The sequence below is a fragment of the Podarcis muralis genome, chromosome 7 (genome assembly GCF_964188315.1).
Source record: "Podarcis muralis chromosome 7, rPodMur119.hap1.1, whole genome shotgun sequence".
Taxonomy (NCBI): Eukaryota; Metazoa; Chordata; class Lepidosauria; order Squamata; family Lacertidae; genus Podarcis; species Podarcis muralis.
Window position 1 is genome coordinate 18,049,866 of NC_135661.1, and position 16,353 is coordinate 18,066,218.

General features: G+C 45.8%; 1 protein-coding gene across 1 annotated transcript in view; it reads right to left on the bottom strand.

Moving 5' to 3' along the window:
- The window catches only part of PLCH2 (phospholipase C eta 2), a 118,835-nt gene that overhangs the window by 47,754 nt on the left and 54,728 nt on the right, over positions 1-16,353 (bottom strand). Inside the window, exon 11 of the mRNA XM_077931323.1 lies at positions 9,695-9,853. Coding sequence (XP_077787449.1) covers positions 9,695-9,853 — 159 coding nt within the window. The remainder of the gene's footprint in view (positions 1-9,694; positions 9,854-16,353) is intronic.

Genomic DNA, 16,353 nt, shown 5'->3' on the forward strand with positions numbered 1-16,353 from the left:
ATGAACAAATGCTGTGAATCAGCTCTACCGATGAAAAAAACCCCACGCAGAATTAAATGAATGAGAGTTTTTGGGGCCCGTGAATCATAACTCCTCTAGAGGGCAGCACTCCATCACAGAGACAGCTGAGCCCCAGTGACGAAGGCAGCGAATCCTTCACCCTTTCTCTCTCCCTCGCTCTCTGTGAAATAAATCCATCAAGACTGCTGGGCTCTCCCAGAGCGGTTTGTTCACACAAGCACAAACTGCATTTGATTTGTCGTCACTCGATTACTTAGAACATGACGCCTTGCAGGTGAATTGAGTGAAGTGAATCCGCTGAAAAGCATGGCGTTTGTCTGTGCCGTTCAATTTGCAATGCTTCATACATGAAATTTAGAGCTGAGAGTGAAAACTCAAGTGTGGGAGGGGTAGAGAGAACAGATTATGTTTGCCAGTTTCAGGGACTGGAGCTTCTTCCGAGTCCATTCCAGGTGTCTGGTTGAAATGACTGGACAACTGGAAATGGCCCAAAATCAATATGGGGCTATGGCTAAAGTTTCCTTGAACCTGTCACTTACCTAAAAAAGTAGATTGGAGATACATTTTTCTTTCTTTCTTTCTTTCTTTCTTTCTTTCTTTCTTTCTTTCTCTCTCTCTCTCTCTCTCTCTCTCTCTCTCTCTCTTTCTTTCTTTCTCTTTCTTTCTTTCTTTCTTTCTTTCTTTCTTTCTTTCTTTCTTTCTTTTTCTTTCCCTTCCTTCCTTCCTTCCTTCCTTCCTTCTTTTTAAATGACTTATAATCATAGCACTGTGAAGTTGGAAGGAACCCCAAGGGACATCTAGTCCAACCCCTTTGCAATGCAGAAATCAACACTGAAGCATCCCTGACAGATGCCCATCCAACTTCTGCTTTAAAACCTCTACTGAAGGAGTGTCCACCACCTTCTAAGGGAGCCGGTTCCACTGTCAAACAGCTTTTACCATCATGAAGTTCTTCCTAACGCTTAACCAGAAACTCCTTTCTTGTCATTTGAATCCATTGGTTTGGGTCTTACTCTCTGGAGTAGCAGAAAACAAGCTGGAGCCATCTTCCCTTTGACAGCCCTTCCGATATTTGAAGATGGCTATCATATCACCTCTCTGTCCTCCAGGCCTGATCCACATCAGGGGTGATAAAAGCCACGCCTTCCGTCTGCTAGAGGAGGCCTAGTGGGGTTTCTTGGAAACAATAGTATCCTAATGTTGGCAGGGCATCTGGAAGCTGTCGTTTTAATTTCCTACAATTCCCCAGGTATTGCACTGCTCCAAGGCATTGTGGGAAATGCAAATAGCAGCTCCCTCTAGAACTACCTGCCTGCACTGACTGGAGTACAGAAAACTGATTAAAGGGGAGGCATAAGTTGGGGTCCAGACCAGTAATTCTGGAGGACCCCCCCCCCCCCCAGTAATTGCCTGAAGGGAGGAATGGATGAATCCGCCCATTTTTTGTTTCCCCCCGTTTCTCATTTCTCTGATCATCAGTTCTCTGCATTACCACCTCAGTGTGCAATTTTTAAAAGTCCCCAGGGAAATTCATCAGCATTTTAGTGCAAATTTCTCCTAATATGCATTTTTCTGTGTGCAATTTTGCCCAGTATATAAACATTTCTGCAAGATCTTTCCCTTAACGCAATGCATTTCCCTTAACGCAATGCATACAAATCACATTTGTATGGACACTTTACCCCAGTATATGCATTTCTGAACATATTGCAGGGCCAGAGAACTGTACTGAAAAATTCTGAGCATTGCCATTTTTTTAGGGGTGGCTGTGTTTTCGTTCTCGTATTGTTTCGGAAAGCGCAGATCATAGAGGCTCACCTTTAAATGTGAAATCAAGCTAATCTGTCCCCCTTCCCTACCTGAGTGTCTGAACGTAGACAGGCCTTTCAAGAGCTCTTGAGGCAACAGCTGTTGGTAAACTCATATCTTAACAAGCCTATAAGGATTTTGATTGTGGGATTAGAAGCAATCCTCTCCAGCCCCCACCTTTCATCCAGAATTAGCTTCTTAACAGACTCAGGAAGGCTCCAGACTTCATCTCAACAGCTTATTAACTAACATCCAGGCAAATGGCAGGTGATCTTTATGCTTTGCCGCTCAGGTGCAGAGATTAAAAGCAAGGACTTGGATATGCCTGGATGTTTCTCTCCCTCCTGTGCAGGCCTCCGAGACGTCAGAGAGTTATACAACTCAACTCAAGAGGCATATGGAATGTAGGCTGGCCATCAAGGGAGCAGCAGCAGAGAATATTCAGAAGCTGTAATCCACTGTGACATTCCGGGGCTTAAATTTGAGCACTGAAGCGAAAGTAATGAATGAACAAAGCCTGATTCACACACACACACACACACCCTTTTGTTTCTCAAGTGGTGGAATGACAGCAAAGATGTAAGCATGTGCAAGACTGGGCTGATGTTCTACCCGGTGGAACATCACAACAGGGAGAACTGCATCCAGGAATGTGAGTGAAGTGGTTCTGTTGGCAAAGGGGAACGCACTGTTCTTTCTTCAAGTGCTTAGAAATTCAGGGCTGTCTGTCGACATCCAGTTTGCTTGGGGGGAGGAGGACAGTGTCGTTGTTGTTGCTGCTGCTGCTGGCACCTGCCTGTGTCACGAGACAACAGAGTTTGCATCCAGGGTGCAGTCTAACCGCTGGAGAATCACAGCACCTGCTGTGGCTGCAGAGACAGGTAACTCATAACTGCTGCCTCCCACATTCTTTCTGCAGGGTTGGCTGCACCAAAGTGAGCTCTCTGGGATGCAAGCCTGGGTAGTGTGTAGGGAGGTCCTGGGCTGCCCAGACGACATGACCCACCTCGCAGCCTCAGTCGTCAAAAGGAATGCTGAGCAATCTGTTTGGCACCAGCTTGGCTGCAGGAGCCGCTGGAAGGAGGCCCGTCTAGTCCAGCATCCTGTTCTCACAGTGGCCAACCAGATGCACATGGGAAACCCACAAGCAAGCAGGATTTGAGTGCAACCTCACTCTCTCCCCCCTGTACCATTTCCAGCAACTGGCATTCATGGGCACACTGCCTCTTGACAGTGAAAGTGGAACATAGCCTTCTCTTCCGTGAACTTTTCTAATCCTCTAAGCCATCCAAATGATCTCATGCATAGACTCAGCATCCGTTCTGGCTGTGTAGAAACAAACACAATGAAAAAATGTACTGGGCCCCCTACAGTCCCCCTCAGGGCAAGGGTAGCCAACATGGTACCTTGCAGGTGTTTTTTGACTCCAGGTCCCATAAACCTCAACCAGTATTGTTAACGGTCAGGGCTAATGGGAACTGTGGTGTGGCATACCTGGGAGGTGCCATGGTGGTTGCATAGCCTAAGGTTACCAGGTTTTTTCCAATGAATCCAGGGACACTTTAATTAATTAACCGCCTTTCAGAGCAGCCCCATCCCAATTCCTACTTGTGTGCAAGCAGGAGGGGGCAGGGATCTCTCAGGCAGCGCAATGCCTTCCTTCCCATCGGAACTGCCCCAATCCCATTCCTACTTGCGTGCAAGCAGGAGGGGGCAGGGATCCCTCAGCTGGGAAGGGAGGCTTCCCGTTGCCTAACTGAGAAATCCCTGCCCCCTCCTGCTGGCAGCCAAGCTCTGATAAGCAGCATGAAGCCTCCCTTCACAGCTGTGAGATCCCCACCCCGCTCCTGCTTGCACGCGAGTAGGAGTTGGGAGGCTGCTCTGAAAGGCAGCATGAAGCCTCCCTTCATAGCTTATTTGCTGGGGTCAGGGAAGGTGGAGGCAGCCCAGAAGCTGCATCTTAGAGCCCCTGCACCACCATTGTATGGGGAGTTCCAAAGCCAGCCAGAGCCAACTGCTCCGGGCTGCTGAGAGGCTGCCACTGCTGCATTTCCTGGGGACATTAGATGAAATCTGGGGACATTCCGGGGATGGAATTTGTCCGGGGACTTATTCACAAATCTGGGGACTGTCCCGGGAAATGGGGACATCTGGTAACCTTTAGCCTAGCCTACCTTTTGGATTTGGGAGGATCACTGCACTTTTCTGCTGCTGGGGATTGCTTTGCACAGAAAGAAATATTGCGTCTGGCTCACCTTGTGTTCAAAAAGCCCTCTCAAAATTATCCACCTTGTTTGTGGGCATGGATATGGGGAGGGGAGCATTTGACTGGATTTCTCAGGGTGGGGGAGAAATTCTCCAACTGTTTCTGAGGAGTGAAGCACAGGCTCTTCCTATTCTTCTCTCTCTCCCCCTCCCCCTCTCCCTCTTATTTGCTGCTACTACGGCAAACTGGCTTGGTAGCCAGGTCACTGCTTTGTATTCTCCACAATATCCTTTCTAGGTATTTGAGGGTGGGGGGTGGGAGCCCCTATAAAAAAAACCATAACATTTGAGAACATACAAAGATAATTCTGCAAAGTGGTTTTCATTTTCTATAGAGTGAGAAAAAGAAAAATGTCAGAAATTCTCGGAGGGGTCTTTATGGAAATTATGGTTCACCTCTTCAACACGATGACAAAGACAGTGAGTCCCTGATTCAAATCCTCACCTCAGCTACAAGCTCATAATGCAGCTGGGGAAGGACTAAAGCTCAGAGAGAGAGAAAGAGAGCATCTGCTTTGCATGCAGAAGGTTCAATCTCCAGTATCTCTGGTTGGGTCTGAGAAGGACTCTTGAGTGAAATCCTGGAGAGCAGCTGCCAGTCAGTGTAGACAATACTGAGCTAGATGCACCAAGAGTCTGGCTCAGTATAAGGCAGTTTCCAATGTTCCTGTGTTGCCTTAGAAAAAGCCGTCCTACTTATGTGATATATCTGTTGCAAATGCAGATACCTTAACAAAAATACACTGGCAGCCGATAATAAAAAGCAACGAGCTTCGTTCGCACTGCGTGCCAATTTCACTGTTGTTTGTTTTTTAAGCCCTTCTGATAATTAAAGGGCAGATTATCAGAAGGTCAGCCCAGAGTTAAGCGTTAACCAAAACAGAGAACAGCGGTGGTGTGTATGAAAAATCGCTCTTCATTTCCCCTGCAGGAGCTACGGACCAAGAAAACAACATCATCTGAGATCAGATTAAACATGTTGTTTTCACAGGCAGATCCCGATTGAGACACGGGAGGCAGCAATTCATCCCCCTTCTCCTTTCATTCATGAGCAGAGAGCCAGAAATGCCCTCTGAATGAAAGGTGGGCTTAGAAGCAAAAGGAAGAGGAGGGAGCCAGCATAAAAAGCAGAAAGGACTTAGCCCAATTAGCCAGAGCATCTGTTCACACCACACTCTTCCTGTGCAAGTATCCAACCTGGCCCCACAGCCAGTCCTCGCTGGATAGACTATAGTGGACATTTGACCTCAATAGAATCAGAGGAAGGATTAGCACCAAGGCACCCCCCCCCCCAAAAAAAAACCCAGGGTCCAAGTGTTGTATCTGTTGGGGACTGCTCTCCTCCCAAGGAAGAATCATAGAATTGTAGACTTGGAAGGAACCACCAGGTTCTTCTAGTCCAACCGGCTGCAAGACATGAATGTTTTGCCCAACACTGGGGCTTGAACCCGTGACCTTGAGATGAAGAGTCTCATGTTCTACTGACTTAGCTACCCCAGCGTTACTGGCAGCTGCTTCCTCATGATGCTTCATCAGGTTTGATTCGGAAGGCACAAAAGCCTTGCCAGTGAACTCTCTCACACACATAGCAAGTTGCCTTCTACAGATTCAGACCACTGATGCATCTAGCTCAGTATTGCTTAAGTTGATGGGTGACAGCTCTCCTGAGTTCAAGACAGGGAGCACCTGGGGATGCTACAGACTGAACCTGGCGTCTTTTGTATGCAAAGCAGATCCTCTTCCACCCAACTATGGCCCTCCTCCCTGAACTTGGCTTCTTGGAACCCAGTTGCATCTGCTTTTCATTTTAGAAAAAATCCCGAGGCGTAGATGGCAGCCATAAATTGCTAATAATGGTGGCCTCTTTGAAATGCTCTCCCCATTTCCCTCTCCCGCCCCCAGGCAAACACACTCAACAGCTTCTGATCAAGCTAGCAGCAGTTGCTGTCTCGGAAACAAACAGGTATTAAATAGTTTAGCACAGTGGGGATAAAAAAAAGAAGAGTAACAACAACAGAACACCAGTTCTCTTTGCATCAGTGTCCTTCGCGCATCTGGTGGTACGAGAGAAGGCACATGCACACATACACAAAGGGGTGGGCAATCTGGGCAGACAATAAATATTTGTCATGATTAACAGAGAAGCCAATGACTGCCCCATTAGTGCTCAAGCTCAATTGTCCTCGCGGAGGAAAAAGCCAGAGCGGTGATCAGTCAGGATTAACTGTGTTATTAGGGATCAGCCACTAGGCAGCTTGCTTCCACATGATTCTGTATTTGCACTTGATGCGGCACACGGCAGTCCCGCTGGTGACATATTGGGGGAGATGGGGACAGGCGGTGTCTCACCTCCTGAGGCATTTATGGGGCAGGTCTCCGGGTTGCAATCCAGCAACCCTGCCTCAGAGCGTACAGTATGAGTCCAGTGGATTTAGCCCAGACACTTCCAGCTGAAGGTCCCTAGAGAACTTTGTATGTAATGTGAATGATCAATTGACTTCTTTTTCAGACACCACTTTCTTTGGATGAAAGTATCATCTCTTTGGTCTTTTTTTGCAGGAGGGGGGATAGACTTACAGGAGGCTGAAGCAAGAAGTTCAACTCAATTTGCATTTGAATGAGAAACCACCCAATTCACACTTTTTGAATCGGCATGCAATTGGAAACACAGCCATCCTTCAAAATTCTCAGTTCTCCAAATTTTGTAGATGCAGTTCCCCAAGCACACAATGTGTACACAGATCACAGAATCATAAAATTGTAGAGTTGGAAGGGACCCTAGGGGCCATCTAGTCCAACCCCCTGCAATGCAGGAATGCATGTATGCATAAAATGCATCCCTAAGTGAATGTCCAAACATGCATTATATTGGAGAAAATTGCTTGTACAAATGTTTATATGAATCAAAACTGCATACAAACATGTTATCTCTGGGATAAATTCTCACTAAAATGCTGGCAATTTTTTCCTGAGGATTTTTAAAACAACGGCAACAAACTGCTGTAGAAATGTGAAGAATGGAATTTAAGATTGCAAAACATGAGAAACTGAAGTTGACAGATTCATCCATCCCTAAGCCTCCCCCCCCCCGCCCAAAACCCCCCCTCCTGTTCCTTCCCCATGGCAGATCCTGTTCTCCACAGGCAGAATCCTTAATACCTGTTGGCCCCTTAGTAGGAAATTATCCGGCAAGAATAGCCAAAGAATAAAGAGAACATTTAAGCATGCCAAAGCTGAGAAAGAAAGAAAGAAAGAAAGAAAGAAAGAAAGAAAGAAAGAAAACTACTCAGGAATAGAAATACCAAATAATGACACAAAAAAGAGACCTATCCCAAAATAGATGGATTTCTCAGACTTCAGCTGCTATTTTAAAGGCGACGGAGAATTGTGTGGGTGTTTGTGTTTACAAACAAAAGGATGCTGCTACTCTAAAAATACAGTCAGATTTATCCAAGCACAACTAACACTGCTAATAGAACAACTCACGCTAATGGGAAGAGTCAGCCCTGCTGAGGCAACACAACGGCGTTTATGTTGACATTAGTGGAGCGGTGCAGAAAAATGGCCCAGAGTACCTTGGCAGAGAGGCAGCAAAAGGGCTAATAAGAGGAGTAATAACTCCCTTGCTCTCTGAAAGCAGAGCACTACTGAATGCAGGTTTGTTTTTTAAAAAGAAAAGGCAGATGGTACAGTCCTCCCAGGAGAGTACTGATTGCAGGTGGCTTTGTCAAGGGGAAAGGCAGGGTAGCAAGACCACCACCCTATCCATCAGTCCAACGAGGACCACAAGAGATTTGGTTCCTCCCCTCAAATAACCGTTTACAACCTCAGCTATTCCACCTACATTTATCAGAAGCAGAGGTCAGACAGCAAGGACTGGCTGGGTCCGACTCCGGGATTAAATCACTTCCCACATTCTCTAATTTCCCAGGGTTCCTAGGAGATCAGGGCATGTATGCGGTAGTGTCTAGGACCTGTCATGGGTGTCCCCCACCCCCTCACATTGTTGATGGGAGACTGAAGGATGGAAAGAGAAGTGGGAGCAGGAGCAGTGGCGGAGCAAGCCGATTGGGTGCCTGGGGCAGTGGGCGTGCCCTGCGCCCAGGGGCAGGGCCAGCCATCCATGGGGCGGGGCGAGCCAGGGTAGGATGCTCCGCAGGGCTTCTGAAGAGTCTGCCTACCTCCTCCCACTCAGCCGCCCTACAGCTGAGGGGGAGGTAGCGGGAGCACCGTTTGGGGCAGAGTGGAGCCTGTGGGCACCCAAGCCACCTCGTCACTCCCAGGAGAAGTGCGTGGCTCAGGCGTGCTGCAGGACCCGCAGTGAGTGCCGCCCGGCATTTTGTCACTCCACTCAGTGATGACACCCAGGGCAGCCCGCCCCAATGCACCCCCCTTCCTCCGCCCCTGAGCAGGAGGAAAGACTTGTGGCAAAATGCATCTCCTTTACATATTGTTCCTTAACTCTGAAGGGTTTTGATCTGTAATGGGCTCAAGGGACTAAGGCTGCATAGCACCATACATTTAAAGCACCTCTCTCTCTCTCTCTCTCTCTCTCTCTCTCTCTCACACACACACACACACACACAGAGAGAGAGAGAGAGAGAAAGAGTGCTACAATTCCCAGCACCTTTAAACTACAATTCCTAGAATTCTTTAGGGATGTCTTATGCTTAAAACGGGACGCAGGTGGTGCTGTGGGTTAAACCACAGAGCCTAGGGCTTGCCGATCAGAAGGTCGACGGTTCAAATCCCTGCGACAGGGTGAGCTCCTGTTGCTCGGTCCCTGCTCCTGCCAACCTAGCACGTCAAAAGCACGTCAAAGTGCAAGTAGATAAATAGGTACTGCTCTGGCGGGAAGGTAAACGGCATTACCGTGCACTGCTCTGGTTCACCAGAAGCGGCTTAGTCATGCTGGCCACATGACCAGGAGAGCTGTACGCTGGCTCCGTCGGCCAATAAAGTGAGATGAGCGCTTCAACCCTAGAGTCGGTCACGACTGGACCAAATGGTCAGGGGTCCCTTAACCTTTACCTTATGCTTAAAACACATATGGTGTCTATACAGTGTCAGAAAAATTTATTTCCAAATGCATGCCATTCCCAAAAATTTTCAGCCTTGCCTAAGGAAGGTTCTGTTGACATTTGTTTCGGTTTCTCTGGATATTATTATATTTATTTTTGAGATGGAGAGACCAGATTTGCACACAGTATTATAAACATGGGCCCACAATGGAGCTACAACACGACAGATGCAACATTAGAGGTTGATCTTTTGAGAGCTTTAAGGGTACTGGAATTATGCCCCATACTTATTGGATTTTCTTCAGGAAGCATATAAAGTATAGATGGAATATGCTTGCTATATAAGGCGATGGAGACCTCGGCCTAACAGGGCCTTTGAATCTGCAAACAAGGGGGATTAAAGGTGTCTGTTCATGTGTTTGTTTGATTGTTTGTTTTTTGTTCCTCAGGGAAACAGCCATTGCAAATGTGTTTGCAATGTGAAACAACTGAAATGGTCCTGAACGCGATTCTCCACTTGTCTTTTGTGGCAAAGCAGATGAGGCAACAAACAAACCCAAGAGCACAAATTTTTTTACCTTCTTGAAATCATGCTTGTTGCCAAGTTTCCCAGAGGGCGTCATGGTGGTCACTGTGAAATTATTTGGGTCTTCGCAGTCGCGGATTTTGGATTCCTTGATCAGAGAGTCCAGCTTCTTCTTTGCGATGTTCTCCACTCGCTTCCGATTGGTCGAGGCCTGCAGGTAAGAAAGGGCAGGCTGGGGGTTAAGACACACAGGAGAGCTGGACACTTGGATTCTAGCCCAAAGCCTACTAAAACATTACAGAAACGTTAAATGAAAAGGAAACAGACTACGGCAAGCTCTACATTTGCTTAAAATAAACTACATGCCAAGACTGGATTGGTAGTCTCATGGGACATATCCGCACTACAAACAGATGCTGGTTTTACACAATCATTGCTTCCCCCAAGGAATCCTGGGAAATATTGTTTGGTCGAAGATGCTGAGCACCCTCTGTTTGAGATCCCCAGCCCTCGTTCCCAGGGAATGACTGGTAACTCAGTTTGAGTCTGCAGCATGGATATAGCCCCATGATTTCTACACTGGGCAGCAAAGTTATCATTCTATTCCTCTTTGCTAGAATGATAGAATTCTTCTTGATACCCAGGAGAGGTATTCTGAAGTGCCCTCAACAAGACAAATTCCTTTGGTGGAAAAGTGCCTCGAATGTGTTGTCTGTGATCAAACAGAGTGATGTTGTTGAAAGGAAAAGCGAAAAGCACATATTTTTAAGAATACTTTGCAAAACTGAAAAGGAACCAAAAAAAAAGAGGTGGAGGGAGGAAACTACTGTTAGCAACAAGAACAACTTTGACGAGACATGCTTTGTTACCAAGCCACTAGTGTTCTCCCCGGAACAGAAGGAAACCTTAGCAGACTCATCGTCGTGCAGTTTTTCCAAGGCTTAAATCACTTGCAAGGGAGCCAAATACTAGCCATTAAAGGTAGCTGGACCCATAGAGAGAAAAATTGTGATTGAGATAGAGGTGGCCAAGGGTACTCGATGTGGAATCTATCATAAGTCAATGGTAGGTAGGTCATAATTCAGTGTAAAAGAGCAATATGCTGAACATATACAGAGTGAAAGGCTTAGGGTTCCCCACCCCTTTAAAATGCAATCCCATGTATGCTTACCCAGAAGTAAGTCCTACTTCAATGGGGCTTCCTCACTAAAAAGCGTATTTGCAGACTCTATTTTTTAAACCATTTTAATATACAGTTAGGTATGAGGCAAATCAGAAATTCAGCACCAAGTCCCTGTCAATCATCTCAGAATCTTTGCATTCATTGACCAACATAGGGTATCCTTAGTCCTCCATTGGTATTATGGAACTGGTGATTCAGATCCAACTCAGAGCACCACAGCTATTCTTATTACAGTGGTACCTCAGGTTACAGACGCTTCAGGTTACATACTCCGCTAACCCAGAAATAGTACCACGGGTTAAGAACTTTGCTTCAGGATGAGAACAGAAATTATGCGGTGGTGGCACAGCGGGAGGCCCCATTAGCTAAAGTGGTACCTCAGGTTAAGAACAGTTTCAGATTAAGAACAGACTTCCAGAACAAATTAAGTTCTTAACCCGATGTACCACTGTATTTAGATAGCATCTCCAGAGCGATCAAAACACTCCACATGCACAATATTTGTTTTAGACAGGAAAGTGGCCCAAGTATGTCTCATCCAATATATTAACCACACCTTGAGGATCCTTACGCAAAGACAACAGCTCTATCCATTTATGAGGAGGAGGTATTAGAAGGCTTGTGGGAACCCTTGAGGTTTGAAGTAGTACCAAAAATCTTTAGAAAAATAATGTAAGAGAACACACATGTACATAAGCACCCTTCCCCCACTATAAAACAAACCCAGTCCAGTGAGGAATGAGGTTGTTCAATTGTCAGATGATGTTGAGAAATGGGGTGGTGAAAATGGGGAAGGGGAATGGAATGGGATCTTTAAAATGACATGGCTGGCTCAATGAACAGCAGCACTCCACATCAGCATTTGAGTTTTCTCTTAATACATGTAAGTGGGATCTGAAGCAAACAGACTCCACTTAGATGTATTAAGAGCAAACTCAAATTATGAGATATGCTGGCTGTGTAGCCCAAACAGGGTTATTGAGAAACAAAAGGGATACTCAGAATGCTTGAAGGACCCCCAAACTTTCCAAAAGTACAAAAACTCTTTTTTTGGGGGGGGGGGTGGAACAGCCAATAAAAACTGTGAATGCTCTGTGGTCACAGAATGATGAATGTCTGCTGGGATGGAGAATGGGATACCAGGCAGGGGAACAGAATGGAGTGTCCTGGATATGGGCTGAGCCAGCTGGCTGCAATATCAAGCAGGAACACTCCACACAGCAACTTTCTTGCAGCAGGTCCCACATGTAATAAATAGAATCTTGTATTTTTGTCCACAAAAGAGAGAGTGAGAGACGGAATCATATGGGGAATGCTTTGAGCTCTCAGAAAAAAACGTATCTTCTAAAAGCATAGTACTGTTATATATTCTGGAGCTTCTTTGTAGATTATGCATCAAAACTTTCCCCACGAAAACAGGGTTGGAAGCCACCCTGGGATCACTTTTCACTGCAGAATTCATTCAGAAATAGACCTACAATGTCATTCTCCTACTTTACTGATATCTGCCTGGCAGTGAGCCAGCCCCCCAAATTTCAGGCACGTCACTGCAGTTTTCACTCTGCAAATAACAACAACAACAATAATAATAACAACAACCACACAAAAAAAATTCCAAGAAAACCAAGTGAATCTTCCAAATGGAGAATATGCTTAAAAAGAAACAACAAAGAAAAACAGGCAATGTTAACTTACTGGGGTAAAATAGAGAGTCTGATGTGGTGTTTTGAGCCCGAATCAACCCAGGCAAGGAATTTGAGTGCCCTTCTCCTGATACTACACACATGGCTTTGTTTTCGGACATTTTACAATCCTGAAACATCCCGTGAATTGACTTTGGCCAGAAAAAATATACCATAAACTGTATCATTCATTTTACCCAATGTCGATTTTCTACTACACTGGAAGTTGTGCAGGGTAGAAAACGACCTCATAAAACTGCCTGGTTTTCAGCTTCCTTGGAAGAGGGTTAAATGGCATATGATGCACAGTAGGAATACGTGTGCATCTTTCCTACCTGTTGGCTCTAACTTCCAAGCAACTTGCACCTTCAGAAGAACACAGCCTATGCTTTCTTAATTAGTCACCGAATGGGGATTAATGGTATCAAAATACCAGCTGTCAGTTTCCGTGCTTTCAAAGTGCCGTTCAAGAGCAGGGCCTGTCAAACGCATCTGGAAACCCAGATGTTGCTTGCAGAAAGTTTTGGTTTGTTTGTTTTTTTCTCTTTTTAAAGCAGATGAAACAAATTGAAAGCTAATGAAGACAAAGATGCAACACAAAGTGAAGGTCCCTGCTCCGGCTTTTTAAAAAAATGCAATTTAAACAAAATCAAAAGGAAACATTAATACAATACAGATGGGCCCCTTCAGAAGGAATGAAGATTTCTCCTCTCTTAGTTTCATCTTCCCAACTTTCCTCCAAGACTTTTTCTTTTCTTTTTCTGTGGGGGGTAGGAAGGGCAGAAAGGAAAATGAAATTTCATCTCCTCTCATCGCTAAAGGCTGATGCTTGAGTGAAGCCCAGGAATATTCGCAGCAGGCAAACGGCAACAGATTCAATTGGGTTAAGTATTGATTTTCTATAGTGTTTGCACAAGCTATTGAGAAAACAGACAAAATTACTTTCTACTCCCGTTGCTTCTAGGGCTTGAACCTCATGCTGGCATTTTTAGCCTAGTGAGCAACCTGGGAGGGGGTTCCTCACACAGTTGCAGCCTTGCAAGCCAGGCAAAGGGAGCTGTCCAGAAGGAGGAGGTCCTGATGCTAAGCAGTTGAGAAGCTCTCCAGAAGGCTCCTGGCTAGGAGCAGGTCGGCCTTGGAGGCTCTTGGGTCACAAGTTTCCAGTCCGCAACTGGAAGTTTAAGCCAAGGATGGAGAAGCTGTGCTTCTCCAGATGTTGCTAGACAGCAGCAATTATGAGCCCAGCATAGCCAATAGTCAAGAATCATGGGGATTCTAGCCCAACCACATTTAGATGGCCACAGGTCCCTTGCCCTGGTGCTGAAGTACTTGGCCTGGCTACGCCCACCCTTCCACATGCACCATAAGAACACAGGAATACCCTGCTGGATCACAGGTTGCAGCCTCTGATAGTTCTACCCTCCAGTCCTCTTTTAAAGCCACCCAAAAGTTGGTGGCTATTGCTGCTTCCTGGTCTGTGCGACTCCCACCATTTAACTATGCACTGCATGAAGAAGGACTTCCTTTTATCCATCTTGAACCTTCCAGCATTCATGGTCCTGGTCATGCTTATGGCCAGGCTTCTTTCTTCCAGATTTGTATGACTTGGAATGCCTCCTGCAAGCACTTGTACTGCCAAGAACAATTATCAGTTCACACAGGATGTGAGCCCGTTGCTCAGATGTGTGGCTCGTATCCACCAGCAGCCATTTGTCCAAGTTTGTGGCCCCAGTTTTATGGAACTTCCTTCCACTATAGGTCAGACAGCAACCCCCTCCCTGGCAAACATCTGGCATCTATTGAAAATGTTTCTTTTGATCCCACCAGGCATTTAAAACTGAATTCTGATATTATAGTTTAAACTGATTTTTATTATCATTGTTATAAAGCCGCTTGTACACCACTTAGAAACCATTGTTATTAAGCAATATATTAATGGATGCAATAAATAAAATTTAAACAAAGTGCACCTGTGTGAGACAGAACGATGGCCTGAGTTTTAACCGGTCTCTGATCATGAACAGGTGTGTGTTTTGTTTGGATTTAGCACAATTTGAGTTTCATAGTTTTGCTGAGCATTTTAATGTTCCAATGCGATAGGATTCACAACACCACCACCCAGTATCTCTCTCACCCACCCTACCACACCACACCCCTGTTTCAGCACAACTGTGGTTTGGTAACGCAGCAATTTTCTACACTGCTTCAAAGCTAAGCAGGCTATAACTCTATGACCGACAATCTGCTTTTACCATACCTTCCACTTTGAAAGGGTGCAATGGGTCAGGAAAGAAAAGGAGACAAAAAGTCATCAGAGGGAATGTCAGACATCACAAAAGAACTGATAGCTGGGTTGACAAGGTCTAAGAGAAGCCCCCACCTCCAGTACAGCACAGGTCTAAAAAGTTTGTCCTCCAAGGAAACACTCAGGAGAACCAAGAGGCAAAACTTTTCCTGGACTGTTATAACTGCACCTTTGAATAGCCCCCCCCCCAAAAAAAAAGAAATCCACCACATAGGAAAAAGGGCATGTCAAGGAGGCAGTAGAATGGAACCCTTTTTAAAATATCTGTGGCAAAGTATTGTTTTTCTTCTGAAAAATGCAAACATTCAAACAGGCAGTCCTGTTTGACCTGCGACCTTTAGCAGTCCAGGAAATGCTTTTCTTTGTTATTCTGCTGAATGGATAAAGGTAAAAACAAGAGGAATGTAGCAATAAGAAGGTGAGGGTAAGAGATAGCAAATCTGGAAGAAAAAAAACAAGAGTAAACGTACTACCAAAACCCCATCATTTTCTCCAATGCTGCCCGCTTCAAAAAATGGTATTTGATGATGATTTTTTTTATTAAAAAAACCCCCACACATACCTGCCTGTTTAAGATCAGAATCTCCTATTAGCTCAAGCTCCACAAACTGGAAGCTTAACAGGCCTGCCCAGTTACCAGCAATGGAAGCTGGGGAACACCACCAATTCTGCTGGCTTACAACTTAACCTCCATGCTCCTCCCCACACTTTTCTCCTTGGTCTTTCAGGCCCAAATTTATATAGGCAAACTCCAAATGTTTTGGGACTACAACTCCCATCATCCCAGACCACTGGTCCTGTTAGCTAGGGATGGTGGGAGTTGTAGTCCCAAAACATCTGCAGGGCCGAGTTTGCCTATGCCTGCTATATGGGGAAGATGGGGAGCCTGCGACTGTCAAAGATTCCACACAACTGTCCTGGTTCTGTACTGCTTTTTGAAGCATCAGAGGCTCAGCGTATTGCTAGATCCTCCTGCTAAGATCATAACGCCTAAACACATGCAGACTCTTTTCGCCTCTAGGGAAAAAAAACCCATCTGCAGCAGTGTATTCCCGTCAAGCACATGCCATATGTTTTACCAGGCCCACAATCAAACCACTACACCACATTGCCTCTTTACTTTGGATAGGAGCACAGCGGTGGCACAGTGCAAAGTGGGCAGGGAGTATGGGCTAGTAGCTTGAGTGTTTGACTGGCTATGTGGTTCACAGGGATATATTGCCAGAGTAAATCTCTTTCACCATGATCTACAGCCCTTGATCACCATGAGATAAAACTCTGGAAGAGAACACCACTTTCCTCCTAGCAAATTTTCTGGAGGGGGAGGCTGTGTGTGTGTGTGTGTGTGTGTGTGTGTGTTTGTGTTTAAGTCTGGAGTGGTGTGTCTGTGAAGAGGGTTCTTGTGGGGTAAGATGTGTGGTGTGTTTCAGTAGGGCATACTGCTCAGTCGGTAGCTCAGCCGGTAGAGCATGAGACTGTTGATCCCAGGGTCATGGGTTTGAGCAACCCATTTCAGGGGGTTGGACTAGATGAGCCTCATG